This window comes from Electrophorus electricus, chromosome 12 (genome assembly GCF_013358815.1).
Source record: "Electrophorus electricus isolate fEleEle1 chromosome 12, fEleEle1.pri, whole genome shotgun sequence".
Classification (NCBI taxonomy): Eukaryota; Metazoa; Chordata; class Actinopteri; order Gymnotiformes; family Gymnotidae; genus Electrophorus; species Electrophorus electricus.
Window position 1 is genome coordinate 17079781 of NC_049546.1, and position 15426 is coordinate 17095206.

A 15426-nucleotide genomic window follows, 5' to 3' on the forward strand; every position below is an offset into this window, starting at 1 on the left:
ATTGCTACTTTATTACCCTAAGAAAACATTCAACCTGCGCATTTCAATGGCCCTGTTTGCCCATTCTGCCGCACCCATTAACATTCAGAGTGTGGGCAGGAGCTGGGGTCAGTTCCCCTTTTCGTGGCCCTCACAGCCAGGTCCGCTCAAGTCCGGAGCGGAAGAGCACGGAGTCGGGGGAGTTTTATCTATCCCAGAGAGAGACAGGAGCAAGCATCAAGCTGCAAGGACATGGACACGTAGCCGGCTAGCTGGCCAGATTAGGCGGGCAATGGAAAATAAATTACAGGATGCTAAGTAGGTTGGTGGGGGGCATTAGAAGGTAAACACTGAGAGAAAATGAGGTTCGTTTGTTGCTGTCGGTGTGAAGCTCTTTGTGGCTGACGCTTTGTTCAGATCAAAGGAGTGAAACAGAATAAAGAGTATTTTATGTGGATGTTCGTGTGGCTTCTCATACCTTAAGTGGTTTATATTTTTTCATACACCTGAACGAAACTTAAAAAAACAGGTTATTGGAGATTTGGCATAATAAGAGTACACGCAGACAAATGCACACATCCTTACCGTCATAAGTTTAATCGAAAGACACCTCAAACTAACATGAATTCACGCATATATGAGGCAAAACACCCTAAAACACAAACAAAATTCACAGCCAATACTTAAACATTTTTATTCACTTTAAATTACATAAAAACCGATAATTCCGAAATGCATGTGCAGTCACAAAACCAGAAAACGACATCATCTAGTCAGGTGTGACACACATACTTTGGACAGCCATACTGCTCTCCCCGGCAATTACAAATACTGGTCAGCCCAGGTGGTTCGACAAAGACGGTCGCTTCACCAAAAACAGAACTGGCTGCTAAAACCGGGGTGAACAACAAACGTTTGTTCAGTGCTGTAGTTACAGAGCTGAGCTGAAGCCAAAACTCAGAGGTGCCAAATGGTCCTCAACCACCTCCTCTCTCAGTATTACACCCTCAGCCCTTAAACACCCATGGGGGACTTAGGTGCATAATTACACAACTTCTCAGCAATTTTTACCATTAGTTGATGTGTAAAAAGCATGTTAATGCACACTGTTAAGAAGCAATGTTTTAAACCAATAAAACAAATAAAATTATATATATATATATATTTTTTAAATTTATTTGAGTTTGGAAGGAGAAGCTTTTATCTCGGGGTTTCCTTTTATTTTTCTGTGTACATTCAATATAAGACAGTAAATGCTGTCTCAATTATTTAAACGCTTGTCAACTCAAAAAGTGCAGCCTTTGAACATGCACGCGCACCCGCGCGCGCACGCGCGCGCACACACACGCACACACACGCACACACACACACACAATAATTGTTGGCATATAACAGGTCACTCCTTCAATTAAAGGGATACACATTTTGTTCATTCACCTAGTTAGGGACAGTTTCATAGTCAAAGTGAAAACAGACATTCTGAGAATTCATAGAGAAATCGAGTGAATATATCTTAATTTCTCAACGAAGCATTTGAATAAGAGTTTAATCTGATAAATAACAGCATTAGCCCTTTCTATTTCACCGCAATTCAGAAAGGTGCAAATCGATCACTTGAAACACCCCAACCTACGTAGCCATTAACACAGCGGCTTGTCCGCTTGGATGCCATTGCTATGGTAACCTGTGAACACGAGCAAAGACAAGAGCAGGACGTTTATGGGTCTCCGCACGGACCGAACCTTTAATCACCTATAATACAAATGAGCTATAATACAAATCAGCTATAATACAAATGAGCTATAATACAAATGAGCTATAATACAAAGCTCATTAAGGGACACAACCTGCCACAGAAAGACAGACAGACATGGAGAGACAGAAAAGCAGACAGAAGGTCGAGAGGTTTCTTATGAGCCAAAAATGGAGAGAGAGAGAGAGAGAAGGAAAGTGACAAAGATAGCACAACTGTGAAAAGGAAAGTTACTATTCCAATAAAATGTTATTTTTCTAAATGTAACGCAGCTGGGCGTCACCCGCAGAGAAAGGCTTTCACAACGACACACCAGTCCCTTGATCTCCTCCAAGGGTCATTTACTGCAGAGGAAATGAGTGGCTAAAGTGGGTGGCAAAGAAGTGTGTGTGTGTTGTTTTTCTGTGTATCTGTCTGTGTGTGTTTATTTAAAATCTGTGCCCACCAGAGAAGCACTACATTTCCCCAGACCCCATTAGTCACAGTTCTTACTCCTCAAGACAGTCTATTAAATCAAGAAAGAAGGTTGGGTCCTCTACCTACAGGAGGCTCTGGTCTTTGTGTAAAACCTCATGAGAACCCCAGAGAGGAAATCATGTCTGCAGCATGGAATACAAGCACAAGGTGAGACATGATAGTATGTACGTCGAATTTGTCATTCTCGGTGAGATACTCTGTTTAATGGTTTGGCAACTGCACAGAACCTCATAGAAGTAGAAAAAAAATTAAAGCCACGTTCATTAGTAAGACTGGAGACAGCGTGCGCTAAGGGATCCTCTTTCCTCATCCCGATCATCTTACCGTCTTTCAAGAAACCATTTATACACAGGGGCAACTGCGGCGTCCGATCAAATTACAAGACCGGTTTGAAGGATGGTCAGCAGTAGACGGGGAGGAACACTGGACGGGGGTGGTAGGCTGAAACAGCGCAGAGGGTTCACTGAAGTCCAAAGACGAGGAGGACGACAGTCAGCACGAAGAGGCGGAGAGAGCTGTGGGCCGCCTGCGCCGCCCCGGGCACCGATGCGCCCCCATGCGAGTCCTTGGCCAGCCTGGGGGTCAGGAGCAGCTCATGGAAAGTGAGGTCGTCCATGGCCAAATTATCCGCCAGGTCTGAAAGAGAGAAACAGGCAATGGTAACTGTACTGGAATAACCGACAGCTCTATCACCTGAAAGTGGGGAAAAAAAGGGGAATGTTGGGGCTTTGACCTTTACTGCAGGAAGAAACTAGCACTCAACACGCTCCCTGCTGAAAAAGAACCTGGAAAAGCTCTTTCCCACCCTCTCCAGAAACCTTGTCATTACTGATTTACAGTTTTGTTGAAGCATTCCAGCCAAAACAAATACCTTCATGAACCCAAGCTCAACAGACAACTGTAACACGCTGGAAACAAAAAACAAAATGAAGCGATCAATGAAGGCCAGTGATTGTGCACACTTTTCTGGGTGTGTGCGTGTGTGTGTTACTCTCATGAATCGAAAGAAATGTACACTCAATGCAACAACACCCAATCCCCCGCTCCAGGCTTGCCATTACGGCTCTTCTGCTCAAAAGGAGACTAAAACAACTTTTCATTTATGTTAGCATCTCACGCTGAGACACACAGGCTGGGAAATGGGCCGCGAGGGAGTCACAAATATGAAAAGTGAGTTATGAGAGAGGTCTAGAGGATATTAGTAATAAAGGATCACTAAGGAGAGGCACTTCAGCTATGTGTGGAAGTGGGTCCTGTCAAGCCAGCTGTGGAGAGCCTCATTCCTCATTCCCTCCCAGACGATACCTAGTGCGCAGATACACACACACACTGCATGCACAACAGCACGCACATTACACATGCGCATGTATGCACGCACGCACGCGCACGCACACACACATACTCACACACACACACACACACACACACACACACACACGCACACACTCTCTCCCTGCAGCAGCACATTTCTTACATACCTTTCTTCTCTCTCTAAGTAGCACACACACCCCACAGGTCCGCTGTATGCCAGACACAACCACACGACAGTTATTATGCACATCAAACCACATAAACACATAGACAAATACACGAAAATACTAAAGACTCAGACCCAGCTTTTCAAACGAAGTCATTATTTCTATAGACAACGCATCTCTCAGAAACATCAATCACAACACACGCCTTAATAAGTCTTAGTAAAGGCCCTGCTATAGCTACCACAATATTATAGTCACACATGTAGATGGACCACATACATTATCCAACCCCTGCTGTACTGTGCCATTTAACTTGAACAATACAGACGTCTGCTCCCAAACCATAAGCCTACCAGCCACTCCCTCCTCTGGCTACTGCAGCATGCTGGGACCACGGCCCACGTTGGGGCTGTGGCCCTGGGGGAAGACATGTGGTGCTGGGATCGTCAAGAAGGCATGAGTCTGGGCCTTAAGTTCAAGTGGGTGTGCGTCAGCAAGCAGGAAGAGGCCAGGAGGGGCCTGTGGTGGTGGTGGGGGGTAGGGGTCTAGCCTCAGGGGCGTCTGTGGGGCAGCAGAGGTACATAGGAAGGGGGCGAACCAAAAAAGCACGAGCCCCAAACACTCGCTGAGATCTCTTTGCCATTACGGCAGCATTTGAACACGAGCCAGGTGGCAATTAACTTTTTCTTTCCCCTCTGTCCACCACCGGGCCGCCGGTCGAGGCATTCCTCGAGGCCTGAAGGGCAGATTTGTCATTGTGACAGCGGCTCACTGTACCACCAGTCCAATTAAAGCAGAGGCGCAATTCGATACGGCTTTTATATACACTACACGCTGGCCCAGAAGAGGTGTGCTTTCATACGAATGAACCAGCAGGTCCTGAGCACAAATGTGTGCGAGCATTGTTCGGTGTGTAACGGAGAGAGTATAGTGAGCTGTGAGACGGTGTGAATCACTCGGGAAAAATCTTGGCATCCACAGAGTTTCAGTAACACACACACACACACACACACACACACACAAAACACAGGGGTGGCAGGTCAGCTGACAGCTAAGGGTGAACAATCCACACTTATGGTGTCGGACAGAAGGGTCGTCTACCGCAAGGCTCCAAACCAAGCCCACAGTGACAGAGCCCTATGGAAACAGGGTTTGATTTCCCTATTGCTTATTCTATAACACTGAGACTAATAATATCCTGTTATAGTCAGCCACAAACACCTGTGTGTGGCCGGGGGTGTGCATATGTGGGTATGTCAGAGACACACTCACAGAGGAGGCAGAAGCCACGCTTGAACAATTAGCAAGGGTGGATTAACAGATTTGGGTGGCTAACACGGAGCAGTGTGACACGCAGCACAGCAGAGTCTTTCTGGCTCTGGGACCCTTCCGTCATCCCCGTAACCCTCCCCCCACTTGGCTATCAATTTTCGAGAGGATCACACCCCAGGGGTCAACGCCATGCCAGCGTGGTCTGGCTGGCGTTATCACAGAGTTACGAGCTCCAGTTACTACAGCGGGTGAAAGGTCAAAAGACAGCCATTGATTGCTAATGGTGAAGCAGAAGAGGCTTGGTGCTGGAAGTGCATTATATCACACAAAGAGAAACACAGAACACAGACAAACAACAAACACAGGTTCTTCAAGTTTATTGCAGGCTTACAACAGCGGGACAGAGGGACACTACAGGGCTTGTGTGGAGGAGAGTGGAGAAGTCATTTGCTTGTAACTCTGGCCGGAGGTGATTTAAATGTTCTTTGTGTTGATAGAGTCAGAGAATTCAAACACAAAAGAGCCACTTCACAATGTACTGTAGACATGCAGCTCTTCCTAATCAATTAGATACGCCTTGTTCACCCCCCCCCCCCAAAAAACCGCTCAACAACCCAAAGCATCACCTAACAGCTAAACACTGTTATTAATTGCAATTACAACTGTGGATAACGAGTCTCAGAACAATTGTTCCGCATGCTCTTCATGACACAAATTCCCAAAATAACAGAACTAACCTGGTGGCACTCTAACACATTACCGCGCCGCTCGCGCAGAGTGCGCTGCATAATTAGATCATTAGAAAGCATTATTAATTTTGCCAGCAAAGGCTCAAACCTGAAGAGGGAGAGGGTCCCTTTACTACCCCGGCTCCCCGCTGCTGACAGAGCGCGCGTGGTGACTCCGCCACCACAGCACTCATCAAACCACAAGCGCTCTCCGAGGAGGTTCCATTTCAGCGAGGTCCCTTCCCGGACCATTCCAGCCGCGTGCTGGCGCGTCCGCAGCCAGGTGCCCTCGGCTCCTGCACAGGTGTTCATCGGGACCAGATAACAACATGGAATGCGAGTTCCCAAACACAGGTGCTTTTTCCAAAAAAAAAAAAAAAATGTATGAAACCGGGGAAGCGGTTCGGACTGCAGCTGCGTTCACCGAGCCCGCACTCATGAAAATATGTGGGAGTGGAGGAATTTGCCTGCAAATCCCATCAGCTTAGCTGTGCTGTTTGTATGATAGCGAAGGAAAATGATTTCCTCGATTTCTTCCTGACACGCTTTATGTTCGCATTAGCTGGAAAGACGTCCAACCAAGTAGCTCAAAATATAATGCTAAAGTCAGACTAATCTGTCACACAGTCTGACATAAAATGGGGGAAATTTTATATCTGACAGCTTTGCTTATACAGAAATCAAATTCTGCACTCCAGGGTAGAGCGCACGTGCAATACAGATGTCAGAATCTACATTTTAAGCCACAAACCGGTTTAGCTAAAAGTCCTTCAGAGTGTCAGTGATGGCCTCGCTATATATAAAAGAACTGTGACATAAGTGATAAGTTAATATGTGCCTGGCTAAGCTGATAAAAATATATAATCAAAAGGAATTTCTTAAACGTGTTTTGTAATGATCACTCGTACATGCCAAAATGTGAAAGCAAACATACATGTTAAAGACAACTAAGACTGTTTACCAGATTTGTCTTGTGACCAAACATCCCAGTTTCTCTCAGCATTGTTTGGGTAAAAAATTTAGAAACCATAACCTAAAACTCAAGTCTTATGTCTGTTAATCTGAGGAGCAGTTTCAAACCTCAGACTTTCTCATTCTGATCAAAATGTGACCTTCCCTTTCTCCTGCTCATACAAATCTTCTGGTTCCTCAGTGATCTACTCTCTCTGTGTTGTGGGGTCTTCTGGTTCCTCAGTGACCTACTCTCTGTGTTGTGGGGTCTTCTGGTTCCTCAGTAATCTACTCTCTCTGTGTTGTGGGGTCTTCTGGTTCCTCAGTAATCTACTCTCTCTGTGTTGTGGGGTCTTCTGGTTCCTCAGTAATCTACTCTCTCTGTGTTGTGGGGTCTTCTGGTGCCTTAGTGATCTACTCTCTCTGTGTTGTGGGGTCTTCTGGTTCCTCAGTAATCTACTCTCTCTGTGTTGTGGGGTCTTCTGGTTCCTCAGTGATCTACTCTCTCTGTGTTGTGGGGTCTTCTGGTGCCTTAGTGATCTACTCTCTCTGTGTTGTGGGGTCTTCTGGTTCCTCAGTAATCTACTCTCTCTGTGTTGTGGGGTCTTCTGGTTCCTCAGTGATCTACTCTCTCTGTGTTGTGGGGTCTTCTGGTTCCTCAGTAATCTACTCTCTCTGTGTTGTGGGGTCTTCTGGTTCCTCAGTAATCTACTCTCTCCATGTCATTAGGATCCCACTCACACTCCCTTGGCCACGAACAACTCTATCAGCATTTTCATTGCAAATAAACATTCTCTGTCAACACAAGGAGTTTTACACAATCTTCTATGCTTATCCAAGGTTTTGAACCCATTTTGTCATGATTCCTTTTGCCCAACCACTAAATCATGTATCAATTTTTACACCAGTTCACAGATGTGATGGTCTATTTTTCATTTCTCCAATAACAGAACAGAAGATACACATTCCGTGTATCAAAAAGGGACATATCCTCGGTCGCTGAACACTAGTGTATGACACATGCATCTGAGCAACACTTTTTGAGTACTGCCACTGTGCAAAGGTGAACAAAACGGTTTACGCAGCAGAATGCCCTACACCAGACACATTTAACACAAGCAGCTGTAAATACACTGTAGGTCTGTTGGCAGGGTCCAGCTCTGGCCTGACTGGGGCTGAATGGGGTGAGAGAGAGCTGGGCGTATACCTCTACACTCCTATTCCCAACCACAGGGCCACTGTGATGGGCAACCAGCAGCCTGCCAAGAAAAACCTGCTGGCCTTGAGGAGGCCAAACCACCGCTACTGAGCACGGCGTAGGGCCGCACCCCTGTAATCCACACACACACACACACACACACACACACACACACACACACACACACACACACACACACACACACACACGCTCCTGCACTCCAACAGGCCTCCCAGGCAGAGAGAGGGACGATAAGAAGAAGGATAGAAAAAGTGTACATTTGCTGCTGTGAGTCAGGACCACACCTGTGGTAAAGGTGGTGAAGGATATACTCACAGCAGGACACTGTGACGGGTGCAGAGGTGAACGTGGAGATGAGCGGAGGAGGGTTCGCACGTTCCTCCTCACCTGACTGGAGCAGTGTATCGCAGCAGGTATGACTGGGCTTTCAGGATAATTGATTATTTTCCCTTAAAGCCGGCCCACCCCGGCCCAGTGCAAACGCTCCCCCACCGTGCCCTCAATAGGCCACTTTTGTGGGCCAAACAAGAGTCAACAGCTATTAATTAACATGGTTCAGTTTGAGCTAGGCCCACTGGCGTCCACTGGGACGAACAGCGCTAGGCAGGCGTAATGCTGCTCTCGCCGAACGCACACACAATTCGATGGAGCCACGTGTATTTATATCCGTGAACCTCAGACGTGGTCAAAATAGATGTGCAGGGACAACAACAGAGGGGCAGATGTAGATGGAGACCGAGAATAGAAAAACGTGAAAGAGAGGACATATACAGAGAGAGAGAGAGAGAGAGAGAGAGAGAGAGAGAGTGCACACAGAAGGCTCGGAGAACGCAGTGAAAGCTCAGAACGACGTCACCTGTGCGGCCTGAGTCAGGCCTCAGCTGGGGCCGGAAAGCACGCCAGAACCCATGACCCCGCCCACTTTCTCACACAGCCCCGCCCACCCATCAACTGCTGTCCTCCGCCATGCTCATTACAATACCCGAACAACATCAGTGCGCTGTGAGATGGAAAGAAAATTTTAAAAAACACAGTGGCGAGCATCACGAGTACCGGCGTCGGCTTCTGATAAGCTGTTATTAGACGGCTGTGTCACCACAGGCACAGTAGGTGAGAGGCAGGGCCCCTCACTAGCCCCTGTCTCTAGGGGCCACAGCCACGCTGACAGACATGAGGCAGGTAGCCGTCTGGAGCCAATTTGCTACGTCAGAAAGTTCTTGCTCGTGTAAATAAAGCTCTTAAACAAACAAACGCGTTTTCTAGGCGAACTCTTGCGAATGGAGCAGGCTCCCTGCAGATTATGAGAAAGACCATCAGGGTTTGTTTAGGATATTTGTTTTTTGTCGTACACAGCTGAAGTCAGATTTTCCCACCATCACTTTTTGGAGTCGTAGGAGCACAGAGGCTGCTCCCTGAGAGATCTTGATTATATTAAACCGTGTGGGAAGACAGGGTTAAATTTCCAGGCACAAGCTTGTACGGGTTAAAGTGGTAAGGACCCTAAAAGCATCTATGCAGGCCATCCATCTCGAGCTTGTGCACATCAAGCCAGATGCTGCTTACACAGATGGTGGTTGAGTCTCATTATTTCTGCTAGCGGGTGTGTGGTTGGAAGTGTGTGTGCGCGCGTATGTGTGTATGTGTGTGTGTGTGTGTGTTTGGATATGAGTGCAAGGAGGGGCCGATGTTTATAAGCCGTAGGAGAAGTCAGGCGACGCCAGAGAACGCTCCGGATCCAGTGCGCCGTTTCCCAAGGCAAACTTCCTCTCGCTCCGTTCGGGATGATTTGCAGATGAGGCAGTCTGCCACTGCGGCATCGTCCCAGCGGGAAAACAACCCGTCTGCTTCATTTCTGGTTAATGATCTCATTTCCCACAGGCCCTACACCAGCCTGACTCGGAGTCGGCGCTCCTACAGGTACACGGCGTGTGTTCGGACACAACCATGCTGAGCTGCTGCCATCCATCCACACAGGCCAGTGGACCAGCTAACCGGTCTGAACCTGATCTGGCACATGACTGGACAGCTGTACTGTACATGCTTACTAGTGTAGACCACAGCATACAGAGAAGATTGGAAAGAATTCAAAAGATACAATGTAACATTATGAGCCCTGACCACGAAACAACTTGATTTGCTTTTAACTACAAAGCCAGATGGTTGATGTAAGAGTTGTATTAATGTAATACATCTGTTTAATAGCCTAATAAAATTATGGTTGTTGATACAATAGATAGTGACTTTCTCCCCTTAGTAACTAATGGTATTCTGTATGTAGAAGCTGAACTTGCCCGAAGCCAAGAAATTATATTTGTTAGTTGTGCCATAAACTGTAAATCATTTCATTGTTGTGTGTTTTTGCTTCATAAAGTCGACTGAGTTGGCATAAGCTGAACGCTGCTCTGCGTTCTTACATTTTCGCTCACATCTGCCAGATGCCCTTGTCCAGGATGATTTACAGAAGTGCTGCGTAGTCTCTACCAAATACACATGAGGATAGATCATCTTCACCCTGCCTAATATTTTATTATTACCAATGAAAACATCCTTAAAAAAAGGTTTGTAAAAAAAAGGTTGTGTTGGGTTATATGCCATCAACATATATTTCCAATTACTGTATTTACAGAGAAACATTACAATACACAAAACACAAGGTGCATCAAAGCAATTTTCAAAAAAGCTGAAAATTATCTCTAAATCTTAGTTTCCTCACAATAGCCACCCTTAAAACATTTGGCACTTGGTTAACAGGATTTAACAGCGATTTACCCGGCACATCTTTCCAGACTTTAACTGGATTAGGCTTCAAACTGAAATCTTCTTTCACTAAAATTGTACAGGGGAAAACATTTAAAATTTGCATTTTTATATGAAACATCAAGGTTTGTGATTATGTGTGTGTGATTGTGTGTGCTGATATTATTTTTACAGGCACTCTGATCCAGAGTGGCTTACGAATAAGTGTGTAACCTGAAGATTGCAGTCATAAAATGTACACAGATAGCCTGAAAGACAAAACTTCCTCTCTGGGTCTGCCCTTTAAATTCACATGTGTTTCTGGAGGAATTCAGTTTCTAATATACTTGACATGTGTGCAGTATGTCGCTCTTGGCACCTGGACTAAAACATTGTCAGCATCTGCACAACAAACACTGTGTCCACACACACACACACACACACACACACACACACACACTCAGGCACAGGGTGAACTCGGCCTATGCGGGACACACGGCACCCATCAGGTACTGTGGGTCAGAGGTGCCACATGGAGCCTGTTAGCATTCCATCCTCTAAAATGGAAGGAGGATGGGAACAGGCCCGTGTGTTTTGAGTGTGTGTCTGTGTGTGTGTGTGTGTGTGTGTGTGTGTGTGTGTGTATGTGCGCAAACGTGTCCCTCTCTGCTCCTCTCTGCTCCTCATTCCCCTCTTCTCCAGCTCCAGGTTCACCCCCCCCCCCCCCTCGCGCGCGCCATCATCGGGGAAATTCGGAAGAGGCCTGTGGTTTGCGTGGCTCTTGCGGAGAGCAGCGTGCCTCACATTGCACGCATATTTCCCCGCTGCCGCTCGCCAGCCTCGGCCCGCCGAGGCAGGGACTCCATCACGCTAGCAGGGGCCGTAAAATCTGCCAGGCGGATGGCCAGAGGCCGGACCCCCTCCCACCGCGCGGATCCGGGCCTAGGGTGAAATCCCCGGCTCGTCAGAGATTCCCTCGCCTCTCGCCTTGATGAAGTGTGAGCGGGATGAGACCAGGGCGTAGAATGCAAGCGCGAGGTCATCCTTCAAAACAAACGCTGCCGCAGACAGAACACTTTGCTCCGGTATACAGGAGGATGGAATGAGATGAGAGGAGGAGGCGGAGGAGGAGAGAGTTGGAGGAGGAGGAGGCGGAGGAGGAGAGAGTTGGAGGAAGTCTTTCAGGAAGGAGATACAGCACAGAAAGGACACACACACACACACACACACACACATACACACCTGCATAAAACATCAACAGCACAGAGAAATGTGTAAAGTTTCTGGTGTATTAAAAAAAACAAGAAACACCATCAATCTCAAACACACACACACACACACACACACACACTCCTGCATAATCTATCAACAGACACACAGCAATAAATAAACACATATTATTCAGTAGTATTCCATACTTCCATTAACATGACTTGTAAATCACAAATAATGTTTATTACAATTTTATAAGAAAAAACTGTTACCATGTGTGCATACATTTCTGAAAGATAACGAAAGCCTCATAATTAAACAAAGACCTCGTTACAATTCCTTAAGCTAAATTTAGACCAGAAAGAAAGAGATAATGCCTGTTTAATTTTTCTGCCCAAAATAATCATTATCAGTGTTCTTAATGCTTAAAGCTTAATATTTAGATGAGATCTACGCTTATGTCAGAGTCACATGATAACAGAAACAGTGATTGTCATTAAATTAAATTAAAGGGTATCCACACAGGGCACCTAGTGCTGACCATATGTATGATTGGGTGTCTGGACAGCACACACACACACTCACAGCCTGTCCTGGAATAGCTCTGCCAGGTCTGGAATGCTCCAGAGAATGTGCGTGTGGGGGTGTGGGGGCAGAGCGGGGGTTGAATTCCCTGGCCTGATGGCGAATAGGCCACCACAAGCTAGGAGGTCTGGAAGGGCCAGAGGCTTTGGGGCTGACTAGAGCGAGTCTCCATCAATCATTCACTCCAGATCCCTTGGAACATCCCTGATGTGGCCAGCTGGCTGACAGCTCTGCCCCTGGGGGACGACGACAACAACACAGCCAAGCCTGGGAGGTAGGCTGTCTGCACCTTGCTGCTGATTCTCGCAGGCCTCTGGGCCGGAGCTGTGATGCTCACTCCCCCCCTGCAGAGCTTTGTGAAACCAGACCCACGTCGTCCATTTCCCGGCACCAGGCACAGACAGGCCTCCCATTAGAGAATCTGCCCGCGGCTGACCTCAGGCACACTGACCCCGCCGCTCCCCTCCTCCCCTCTCGTCCAAAACAGGATGAAAAAGCTCAGGGGTCAAGCAGATTTTGCCAGGTCATCAGGGCAGCTACCAACCTATCAGCTGCTATCTTTGTACCTGCCTCCCCACAAGGTCTTCAAACAGACTCACACACTCACACATGCATGCACACACATAGGCATACAAACAAACACACACGCACACACAAACATGCACATACACACTTACACAGATGCGGCGTAGGTGTGTTTTGTGAAGCCCCACGCAGAAATGAATCGCATTCTTTTCGCTGTCAATTCAAACAGCCACCCGTCAATAAATCCACCCGTATCGTGGTGGGTGTACATACGGCTGTGCCATAACACACTGTCTCAAGTACTACAGCACGTAATCCCCACTCAACTGTAATACAAGGTTTCTTGTTTTTTCAGCGTGACTGCTGACCGTCTACACTACCCACCCAGTCGCCCAGATCCTCGGCCTCACCCCACAACCTCTGAGGGCCCGGTGCCAGGCTGCAGTAGCGAGGCAGCGAGGCACCGAGGAGGACTCCCTCGGCCGTGTTTGTTCAGCTGGCCCAGTTGTGTCGGCTCGTATCTGACTCCTCGCTGCCTTCCCTTTAACCTGTTGTTCTTCGCCTGCGTTTGGTGCCTCTGTGTTTGTTACGGTTTGTTGGCCTTAAAGCACTTTGTTTTGCATCAAAGCGAACGTCTCCCCCCCCCCACCGTTTTGTTCTCCCTGATAATAAGAATTCCAAGAGGTTACTGATAAAGGGAAGGTACACATTACCTATGGGGGAGGAGACAGTGCAGATTAGGCTGCATGTTTTAAAGTAGCACTGAACATTTGCCAGTTAATTAAAAGCTGATGTATGAACTATTGAGGTTGCTGGTGGCTGGCAGCTAAAGATCCACTTGGTTGAATTCTTCCTCAAAGTCCTAAACTTTGGAAATATTTTTTTAGTCATAAACATTGAGGCATATTATTCAGTAACTACTGTGAATTATTCAGTAACTACAATTAAATGAAAAAGACAGAGGAGTTACCCATATGAACAGGTTTGTCAAGACAGCGAGATTAGTGGGATTTAGACTGGGTCAGTCCTCCAGTCATGAATGAAGCACGTGATAAAAGTGATGTTTGCGTTCTTACTCCCCGAACCCGTCTACGCAATCAACCTTTACAGCCACGAGTAAGCACAGGAAGCACACGAGGCCAAGCAAGCTGTGCGGGACTCACCTGCGAAGATACGCAGACGCTTGCGTCGCGGCGGTGGCCCGAGTCCCGAAAATCCGGTACACTCATCTTCATCGTCACAGTCGCCGCTCTCTAGCCCTTCCTCGTCCTCGGTCCCTTGGCTCGGTCGATTTGGATCTTTTCTCGCGGCACCCCCTTGAGGACGAGCTCGCCATCGTTTCTCAGGCGACGTCACCATCCGTAACAGCTTCGGGGACATGGGCAAGCGCAGGGATTTAAAAGAGATTTCAGTGAGGTCCATTCAGAACAGCGCTTTCCTATCAGCATATCACGCCTACATTGCTCTTACAGTCACTTTCTGACATGCATTAGACATACGCGTCATCTCAGCCTTAGACACGTCTGTCACCTCAGTGCTTGCTGATCCATAGATCCACATTGCACAGATCTCAGCAAACGTCCAACTCAGCTTTTCACAAAACAGGGAGTTTAACAAAAATAAATCAATATCATAAAGATGTTATTGTTAACAGACAAATATTTAAGTTTTCTGTAATAGATTACTGCTGGTGAGAAATAACTTTTGGCTGTCACTAAGGCGACACCGCGTGTGATTGCGTGTTGCTGCTGGCACACACCACGAGTGATTGTATTTGTGCAACTTGAAACATGAGCAAGATAGCACCAACAAATCGCACGCTCCAAGTTCACTGAACCTGGTTTTGTGTTTACATGTCACCATGGTATGAAAAAGTCACATGCACTGTAACCCAAATAAACACATTTTATTTTTAATGCACATGCTCTGTGCAGTGTCCTGATTCTCATCTGCAAAGTTGTAATTTAGGGGTTTTGAGTGCTCAACTGCTTTGAAGTGAAAATAAAAGTAATTTTAAAAAGTAATTTCATTTATCATATGTGGTAGAATAAACTGGTTGTTAGTAAATACACCAAATACTCAAGCGCAAACGACCCAAAAGGCCATTAACAAGAAATTTCCCAGGGAGCCAGCATTTCCGTTAATTCCGACAGCTCACAGCTGATCTATAAATAAGTGTTTGTTATGGAATGTAATACATGTAGTATTCATTTAATTCTTGATGGTTCAAATGATCCCCTTTAATGTCATTCCAGAAAATAAAGTAAAGAGAATTAATTTCTTTGTACTGGAAACTCTAACATGGGAAAGCAAGGGAGAAAGATGGATGTTCTATGAGTTTACTATAACAAACAAATTCTATATTTAGCCAAAGTAAATTACTCAAAATTCCATGTCTTCTGCTTTTGCTTTCATCTTTCTGTTCTCGTCTATTGATTTCCTTCCGATGTGCGGACACGAGCGTGCGCTTGCTGTTGGGTTGTTTCCCTTTCTGCGCGTTGTTTTCGTCTA

General features: G+C 46.6%; 1 protein-coding gene across 3 annotated transcripts in view; it reads right to left on the bottom strand.

Annotated features, from left to right (window-relative positions):
• Nucleotides 1-555: 555 nt before the first annotated feature.
• Nucleotides 556-15426, bottom strand: part of gpc3 (glypican 3) — an 82927-nt gene continuing 68056 nt past the window's right edge. For all 3 annotated transcript variants that reach the window (XM_027013020.2, XM_035532241.1, XM_035532242.1), the window contains 2 exons: nt 14079-14283; nt 556-2845 (listed from right to left, as the gene is read on the bottom strand). In XM_027013020.2, coding sequence (XP_026868821.1) covers nt 2670-2845; nt 14079-14283 — 381 coding nt within the window. In that variant the 3' untranslated portion in view covers nt 556-2669. The remainder of the gene's footprint in view (nt 2846-14078; nt 14284-15426) is intronic.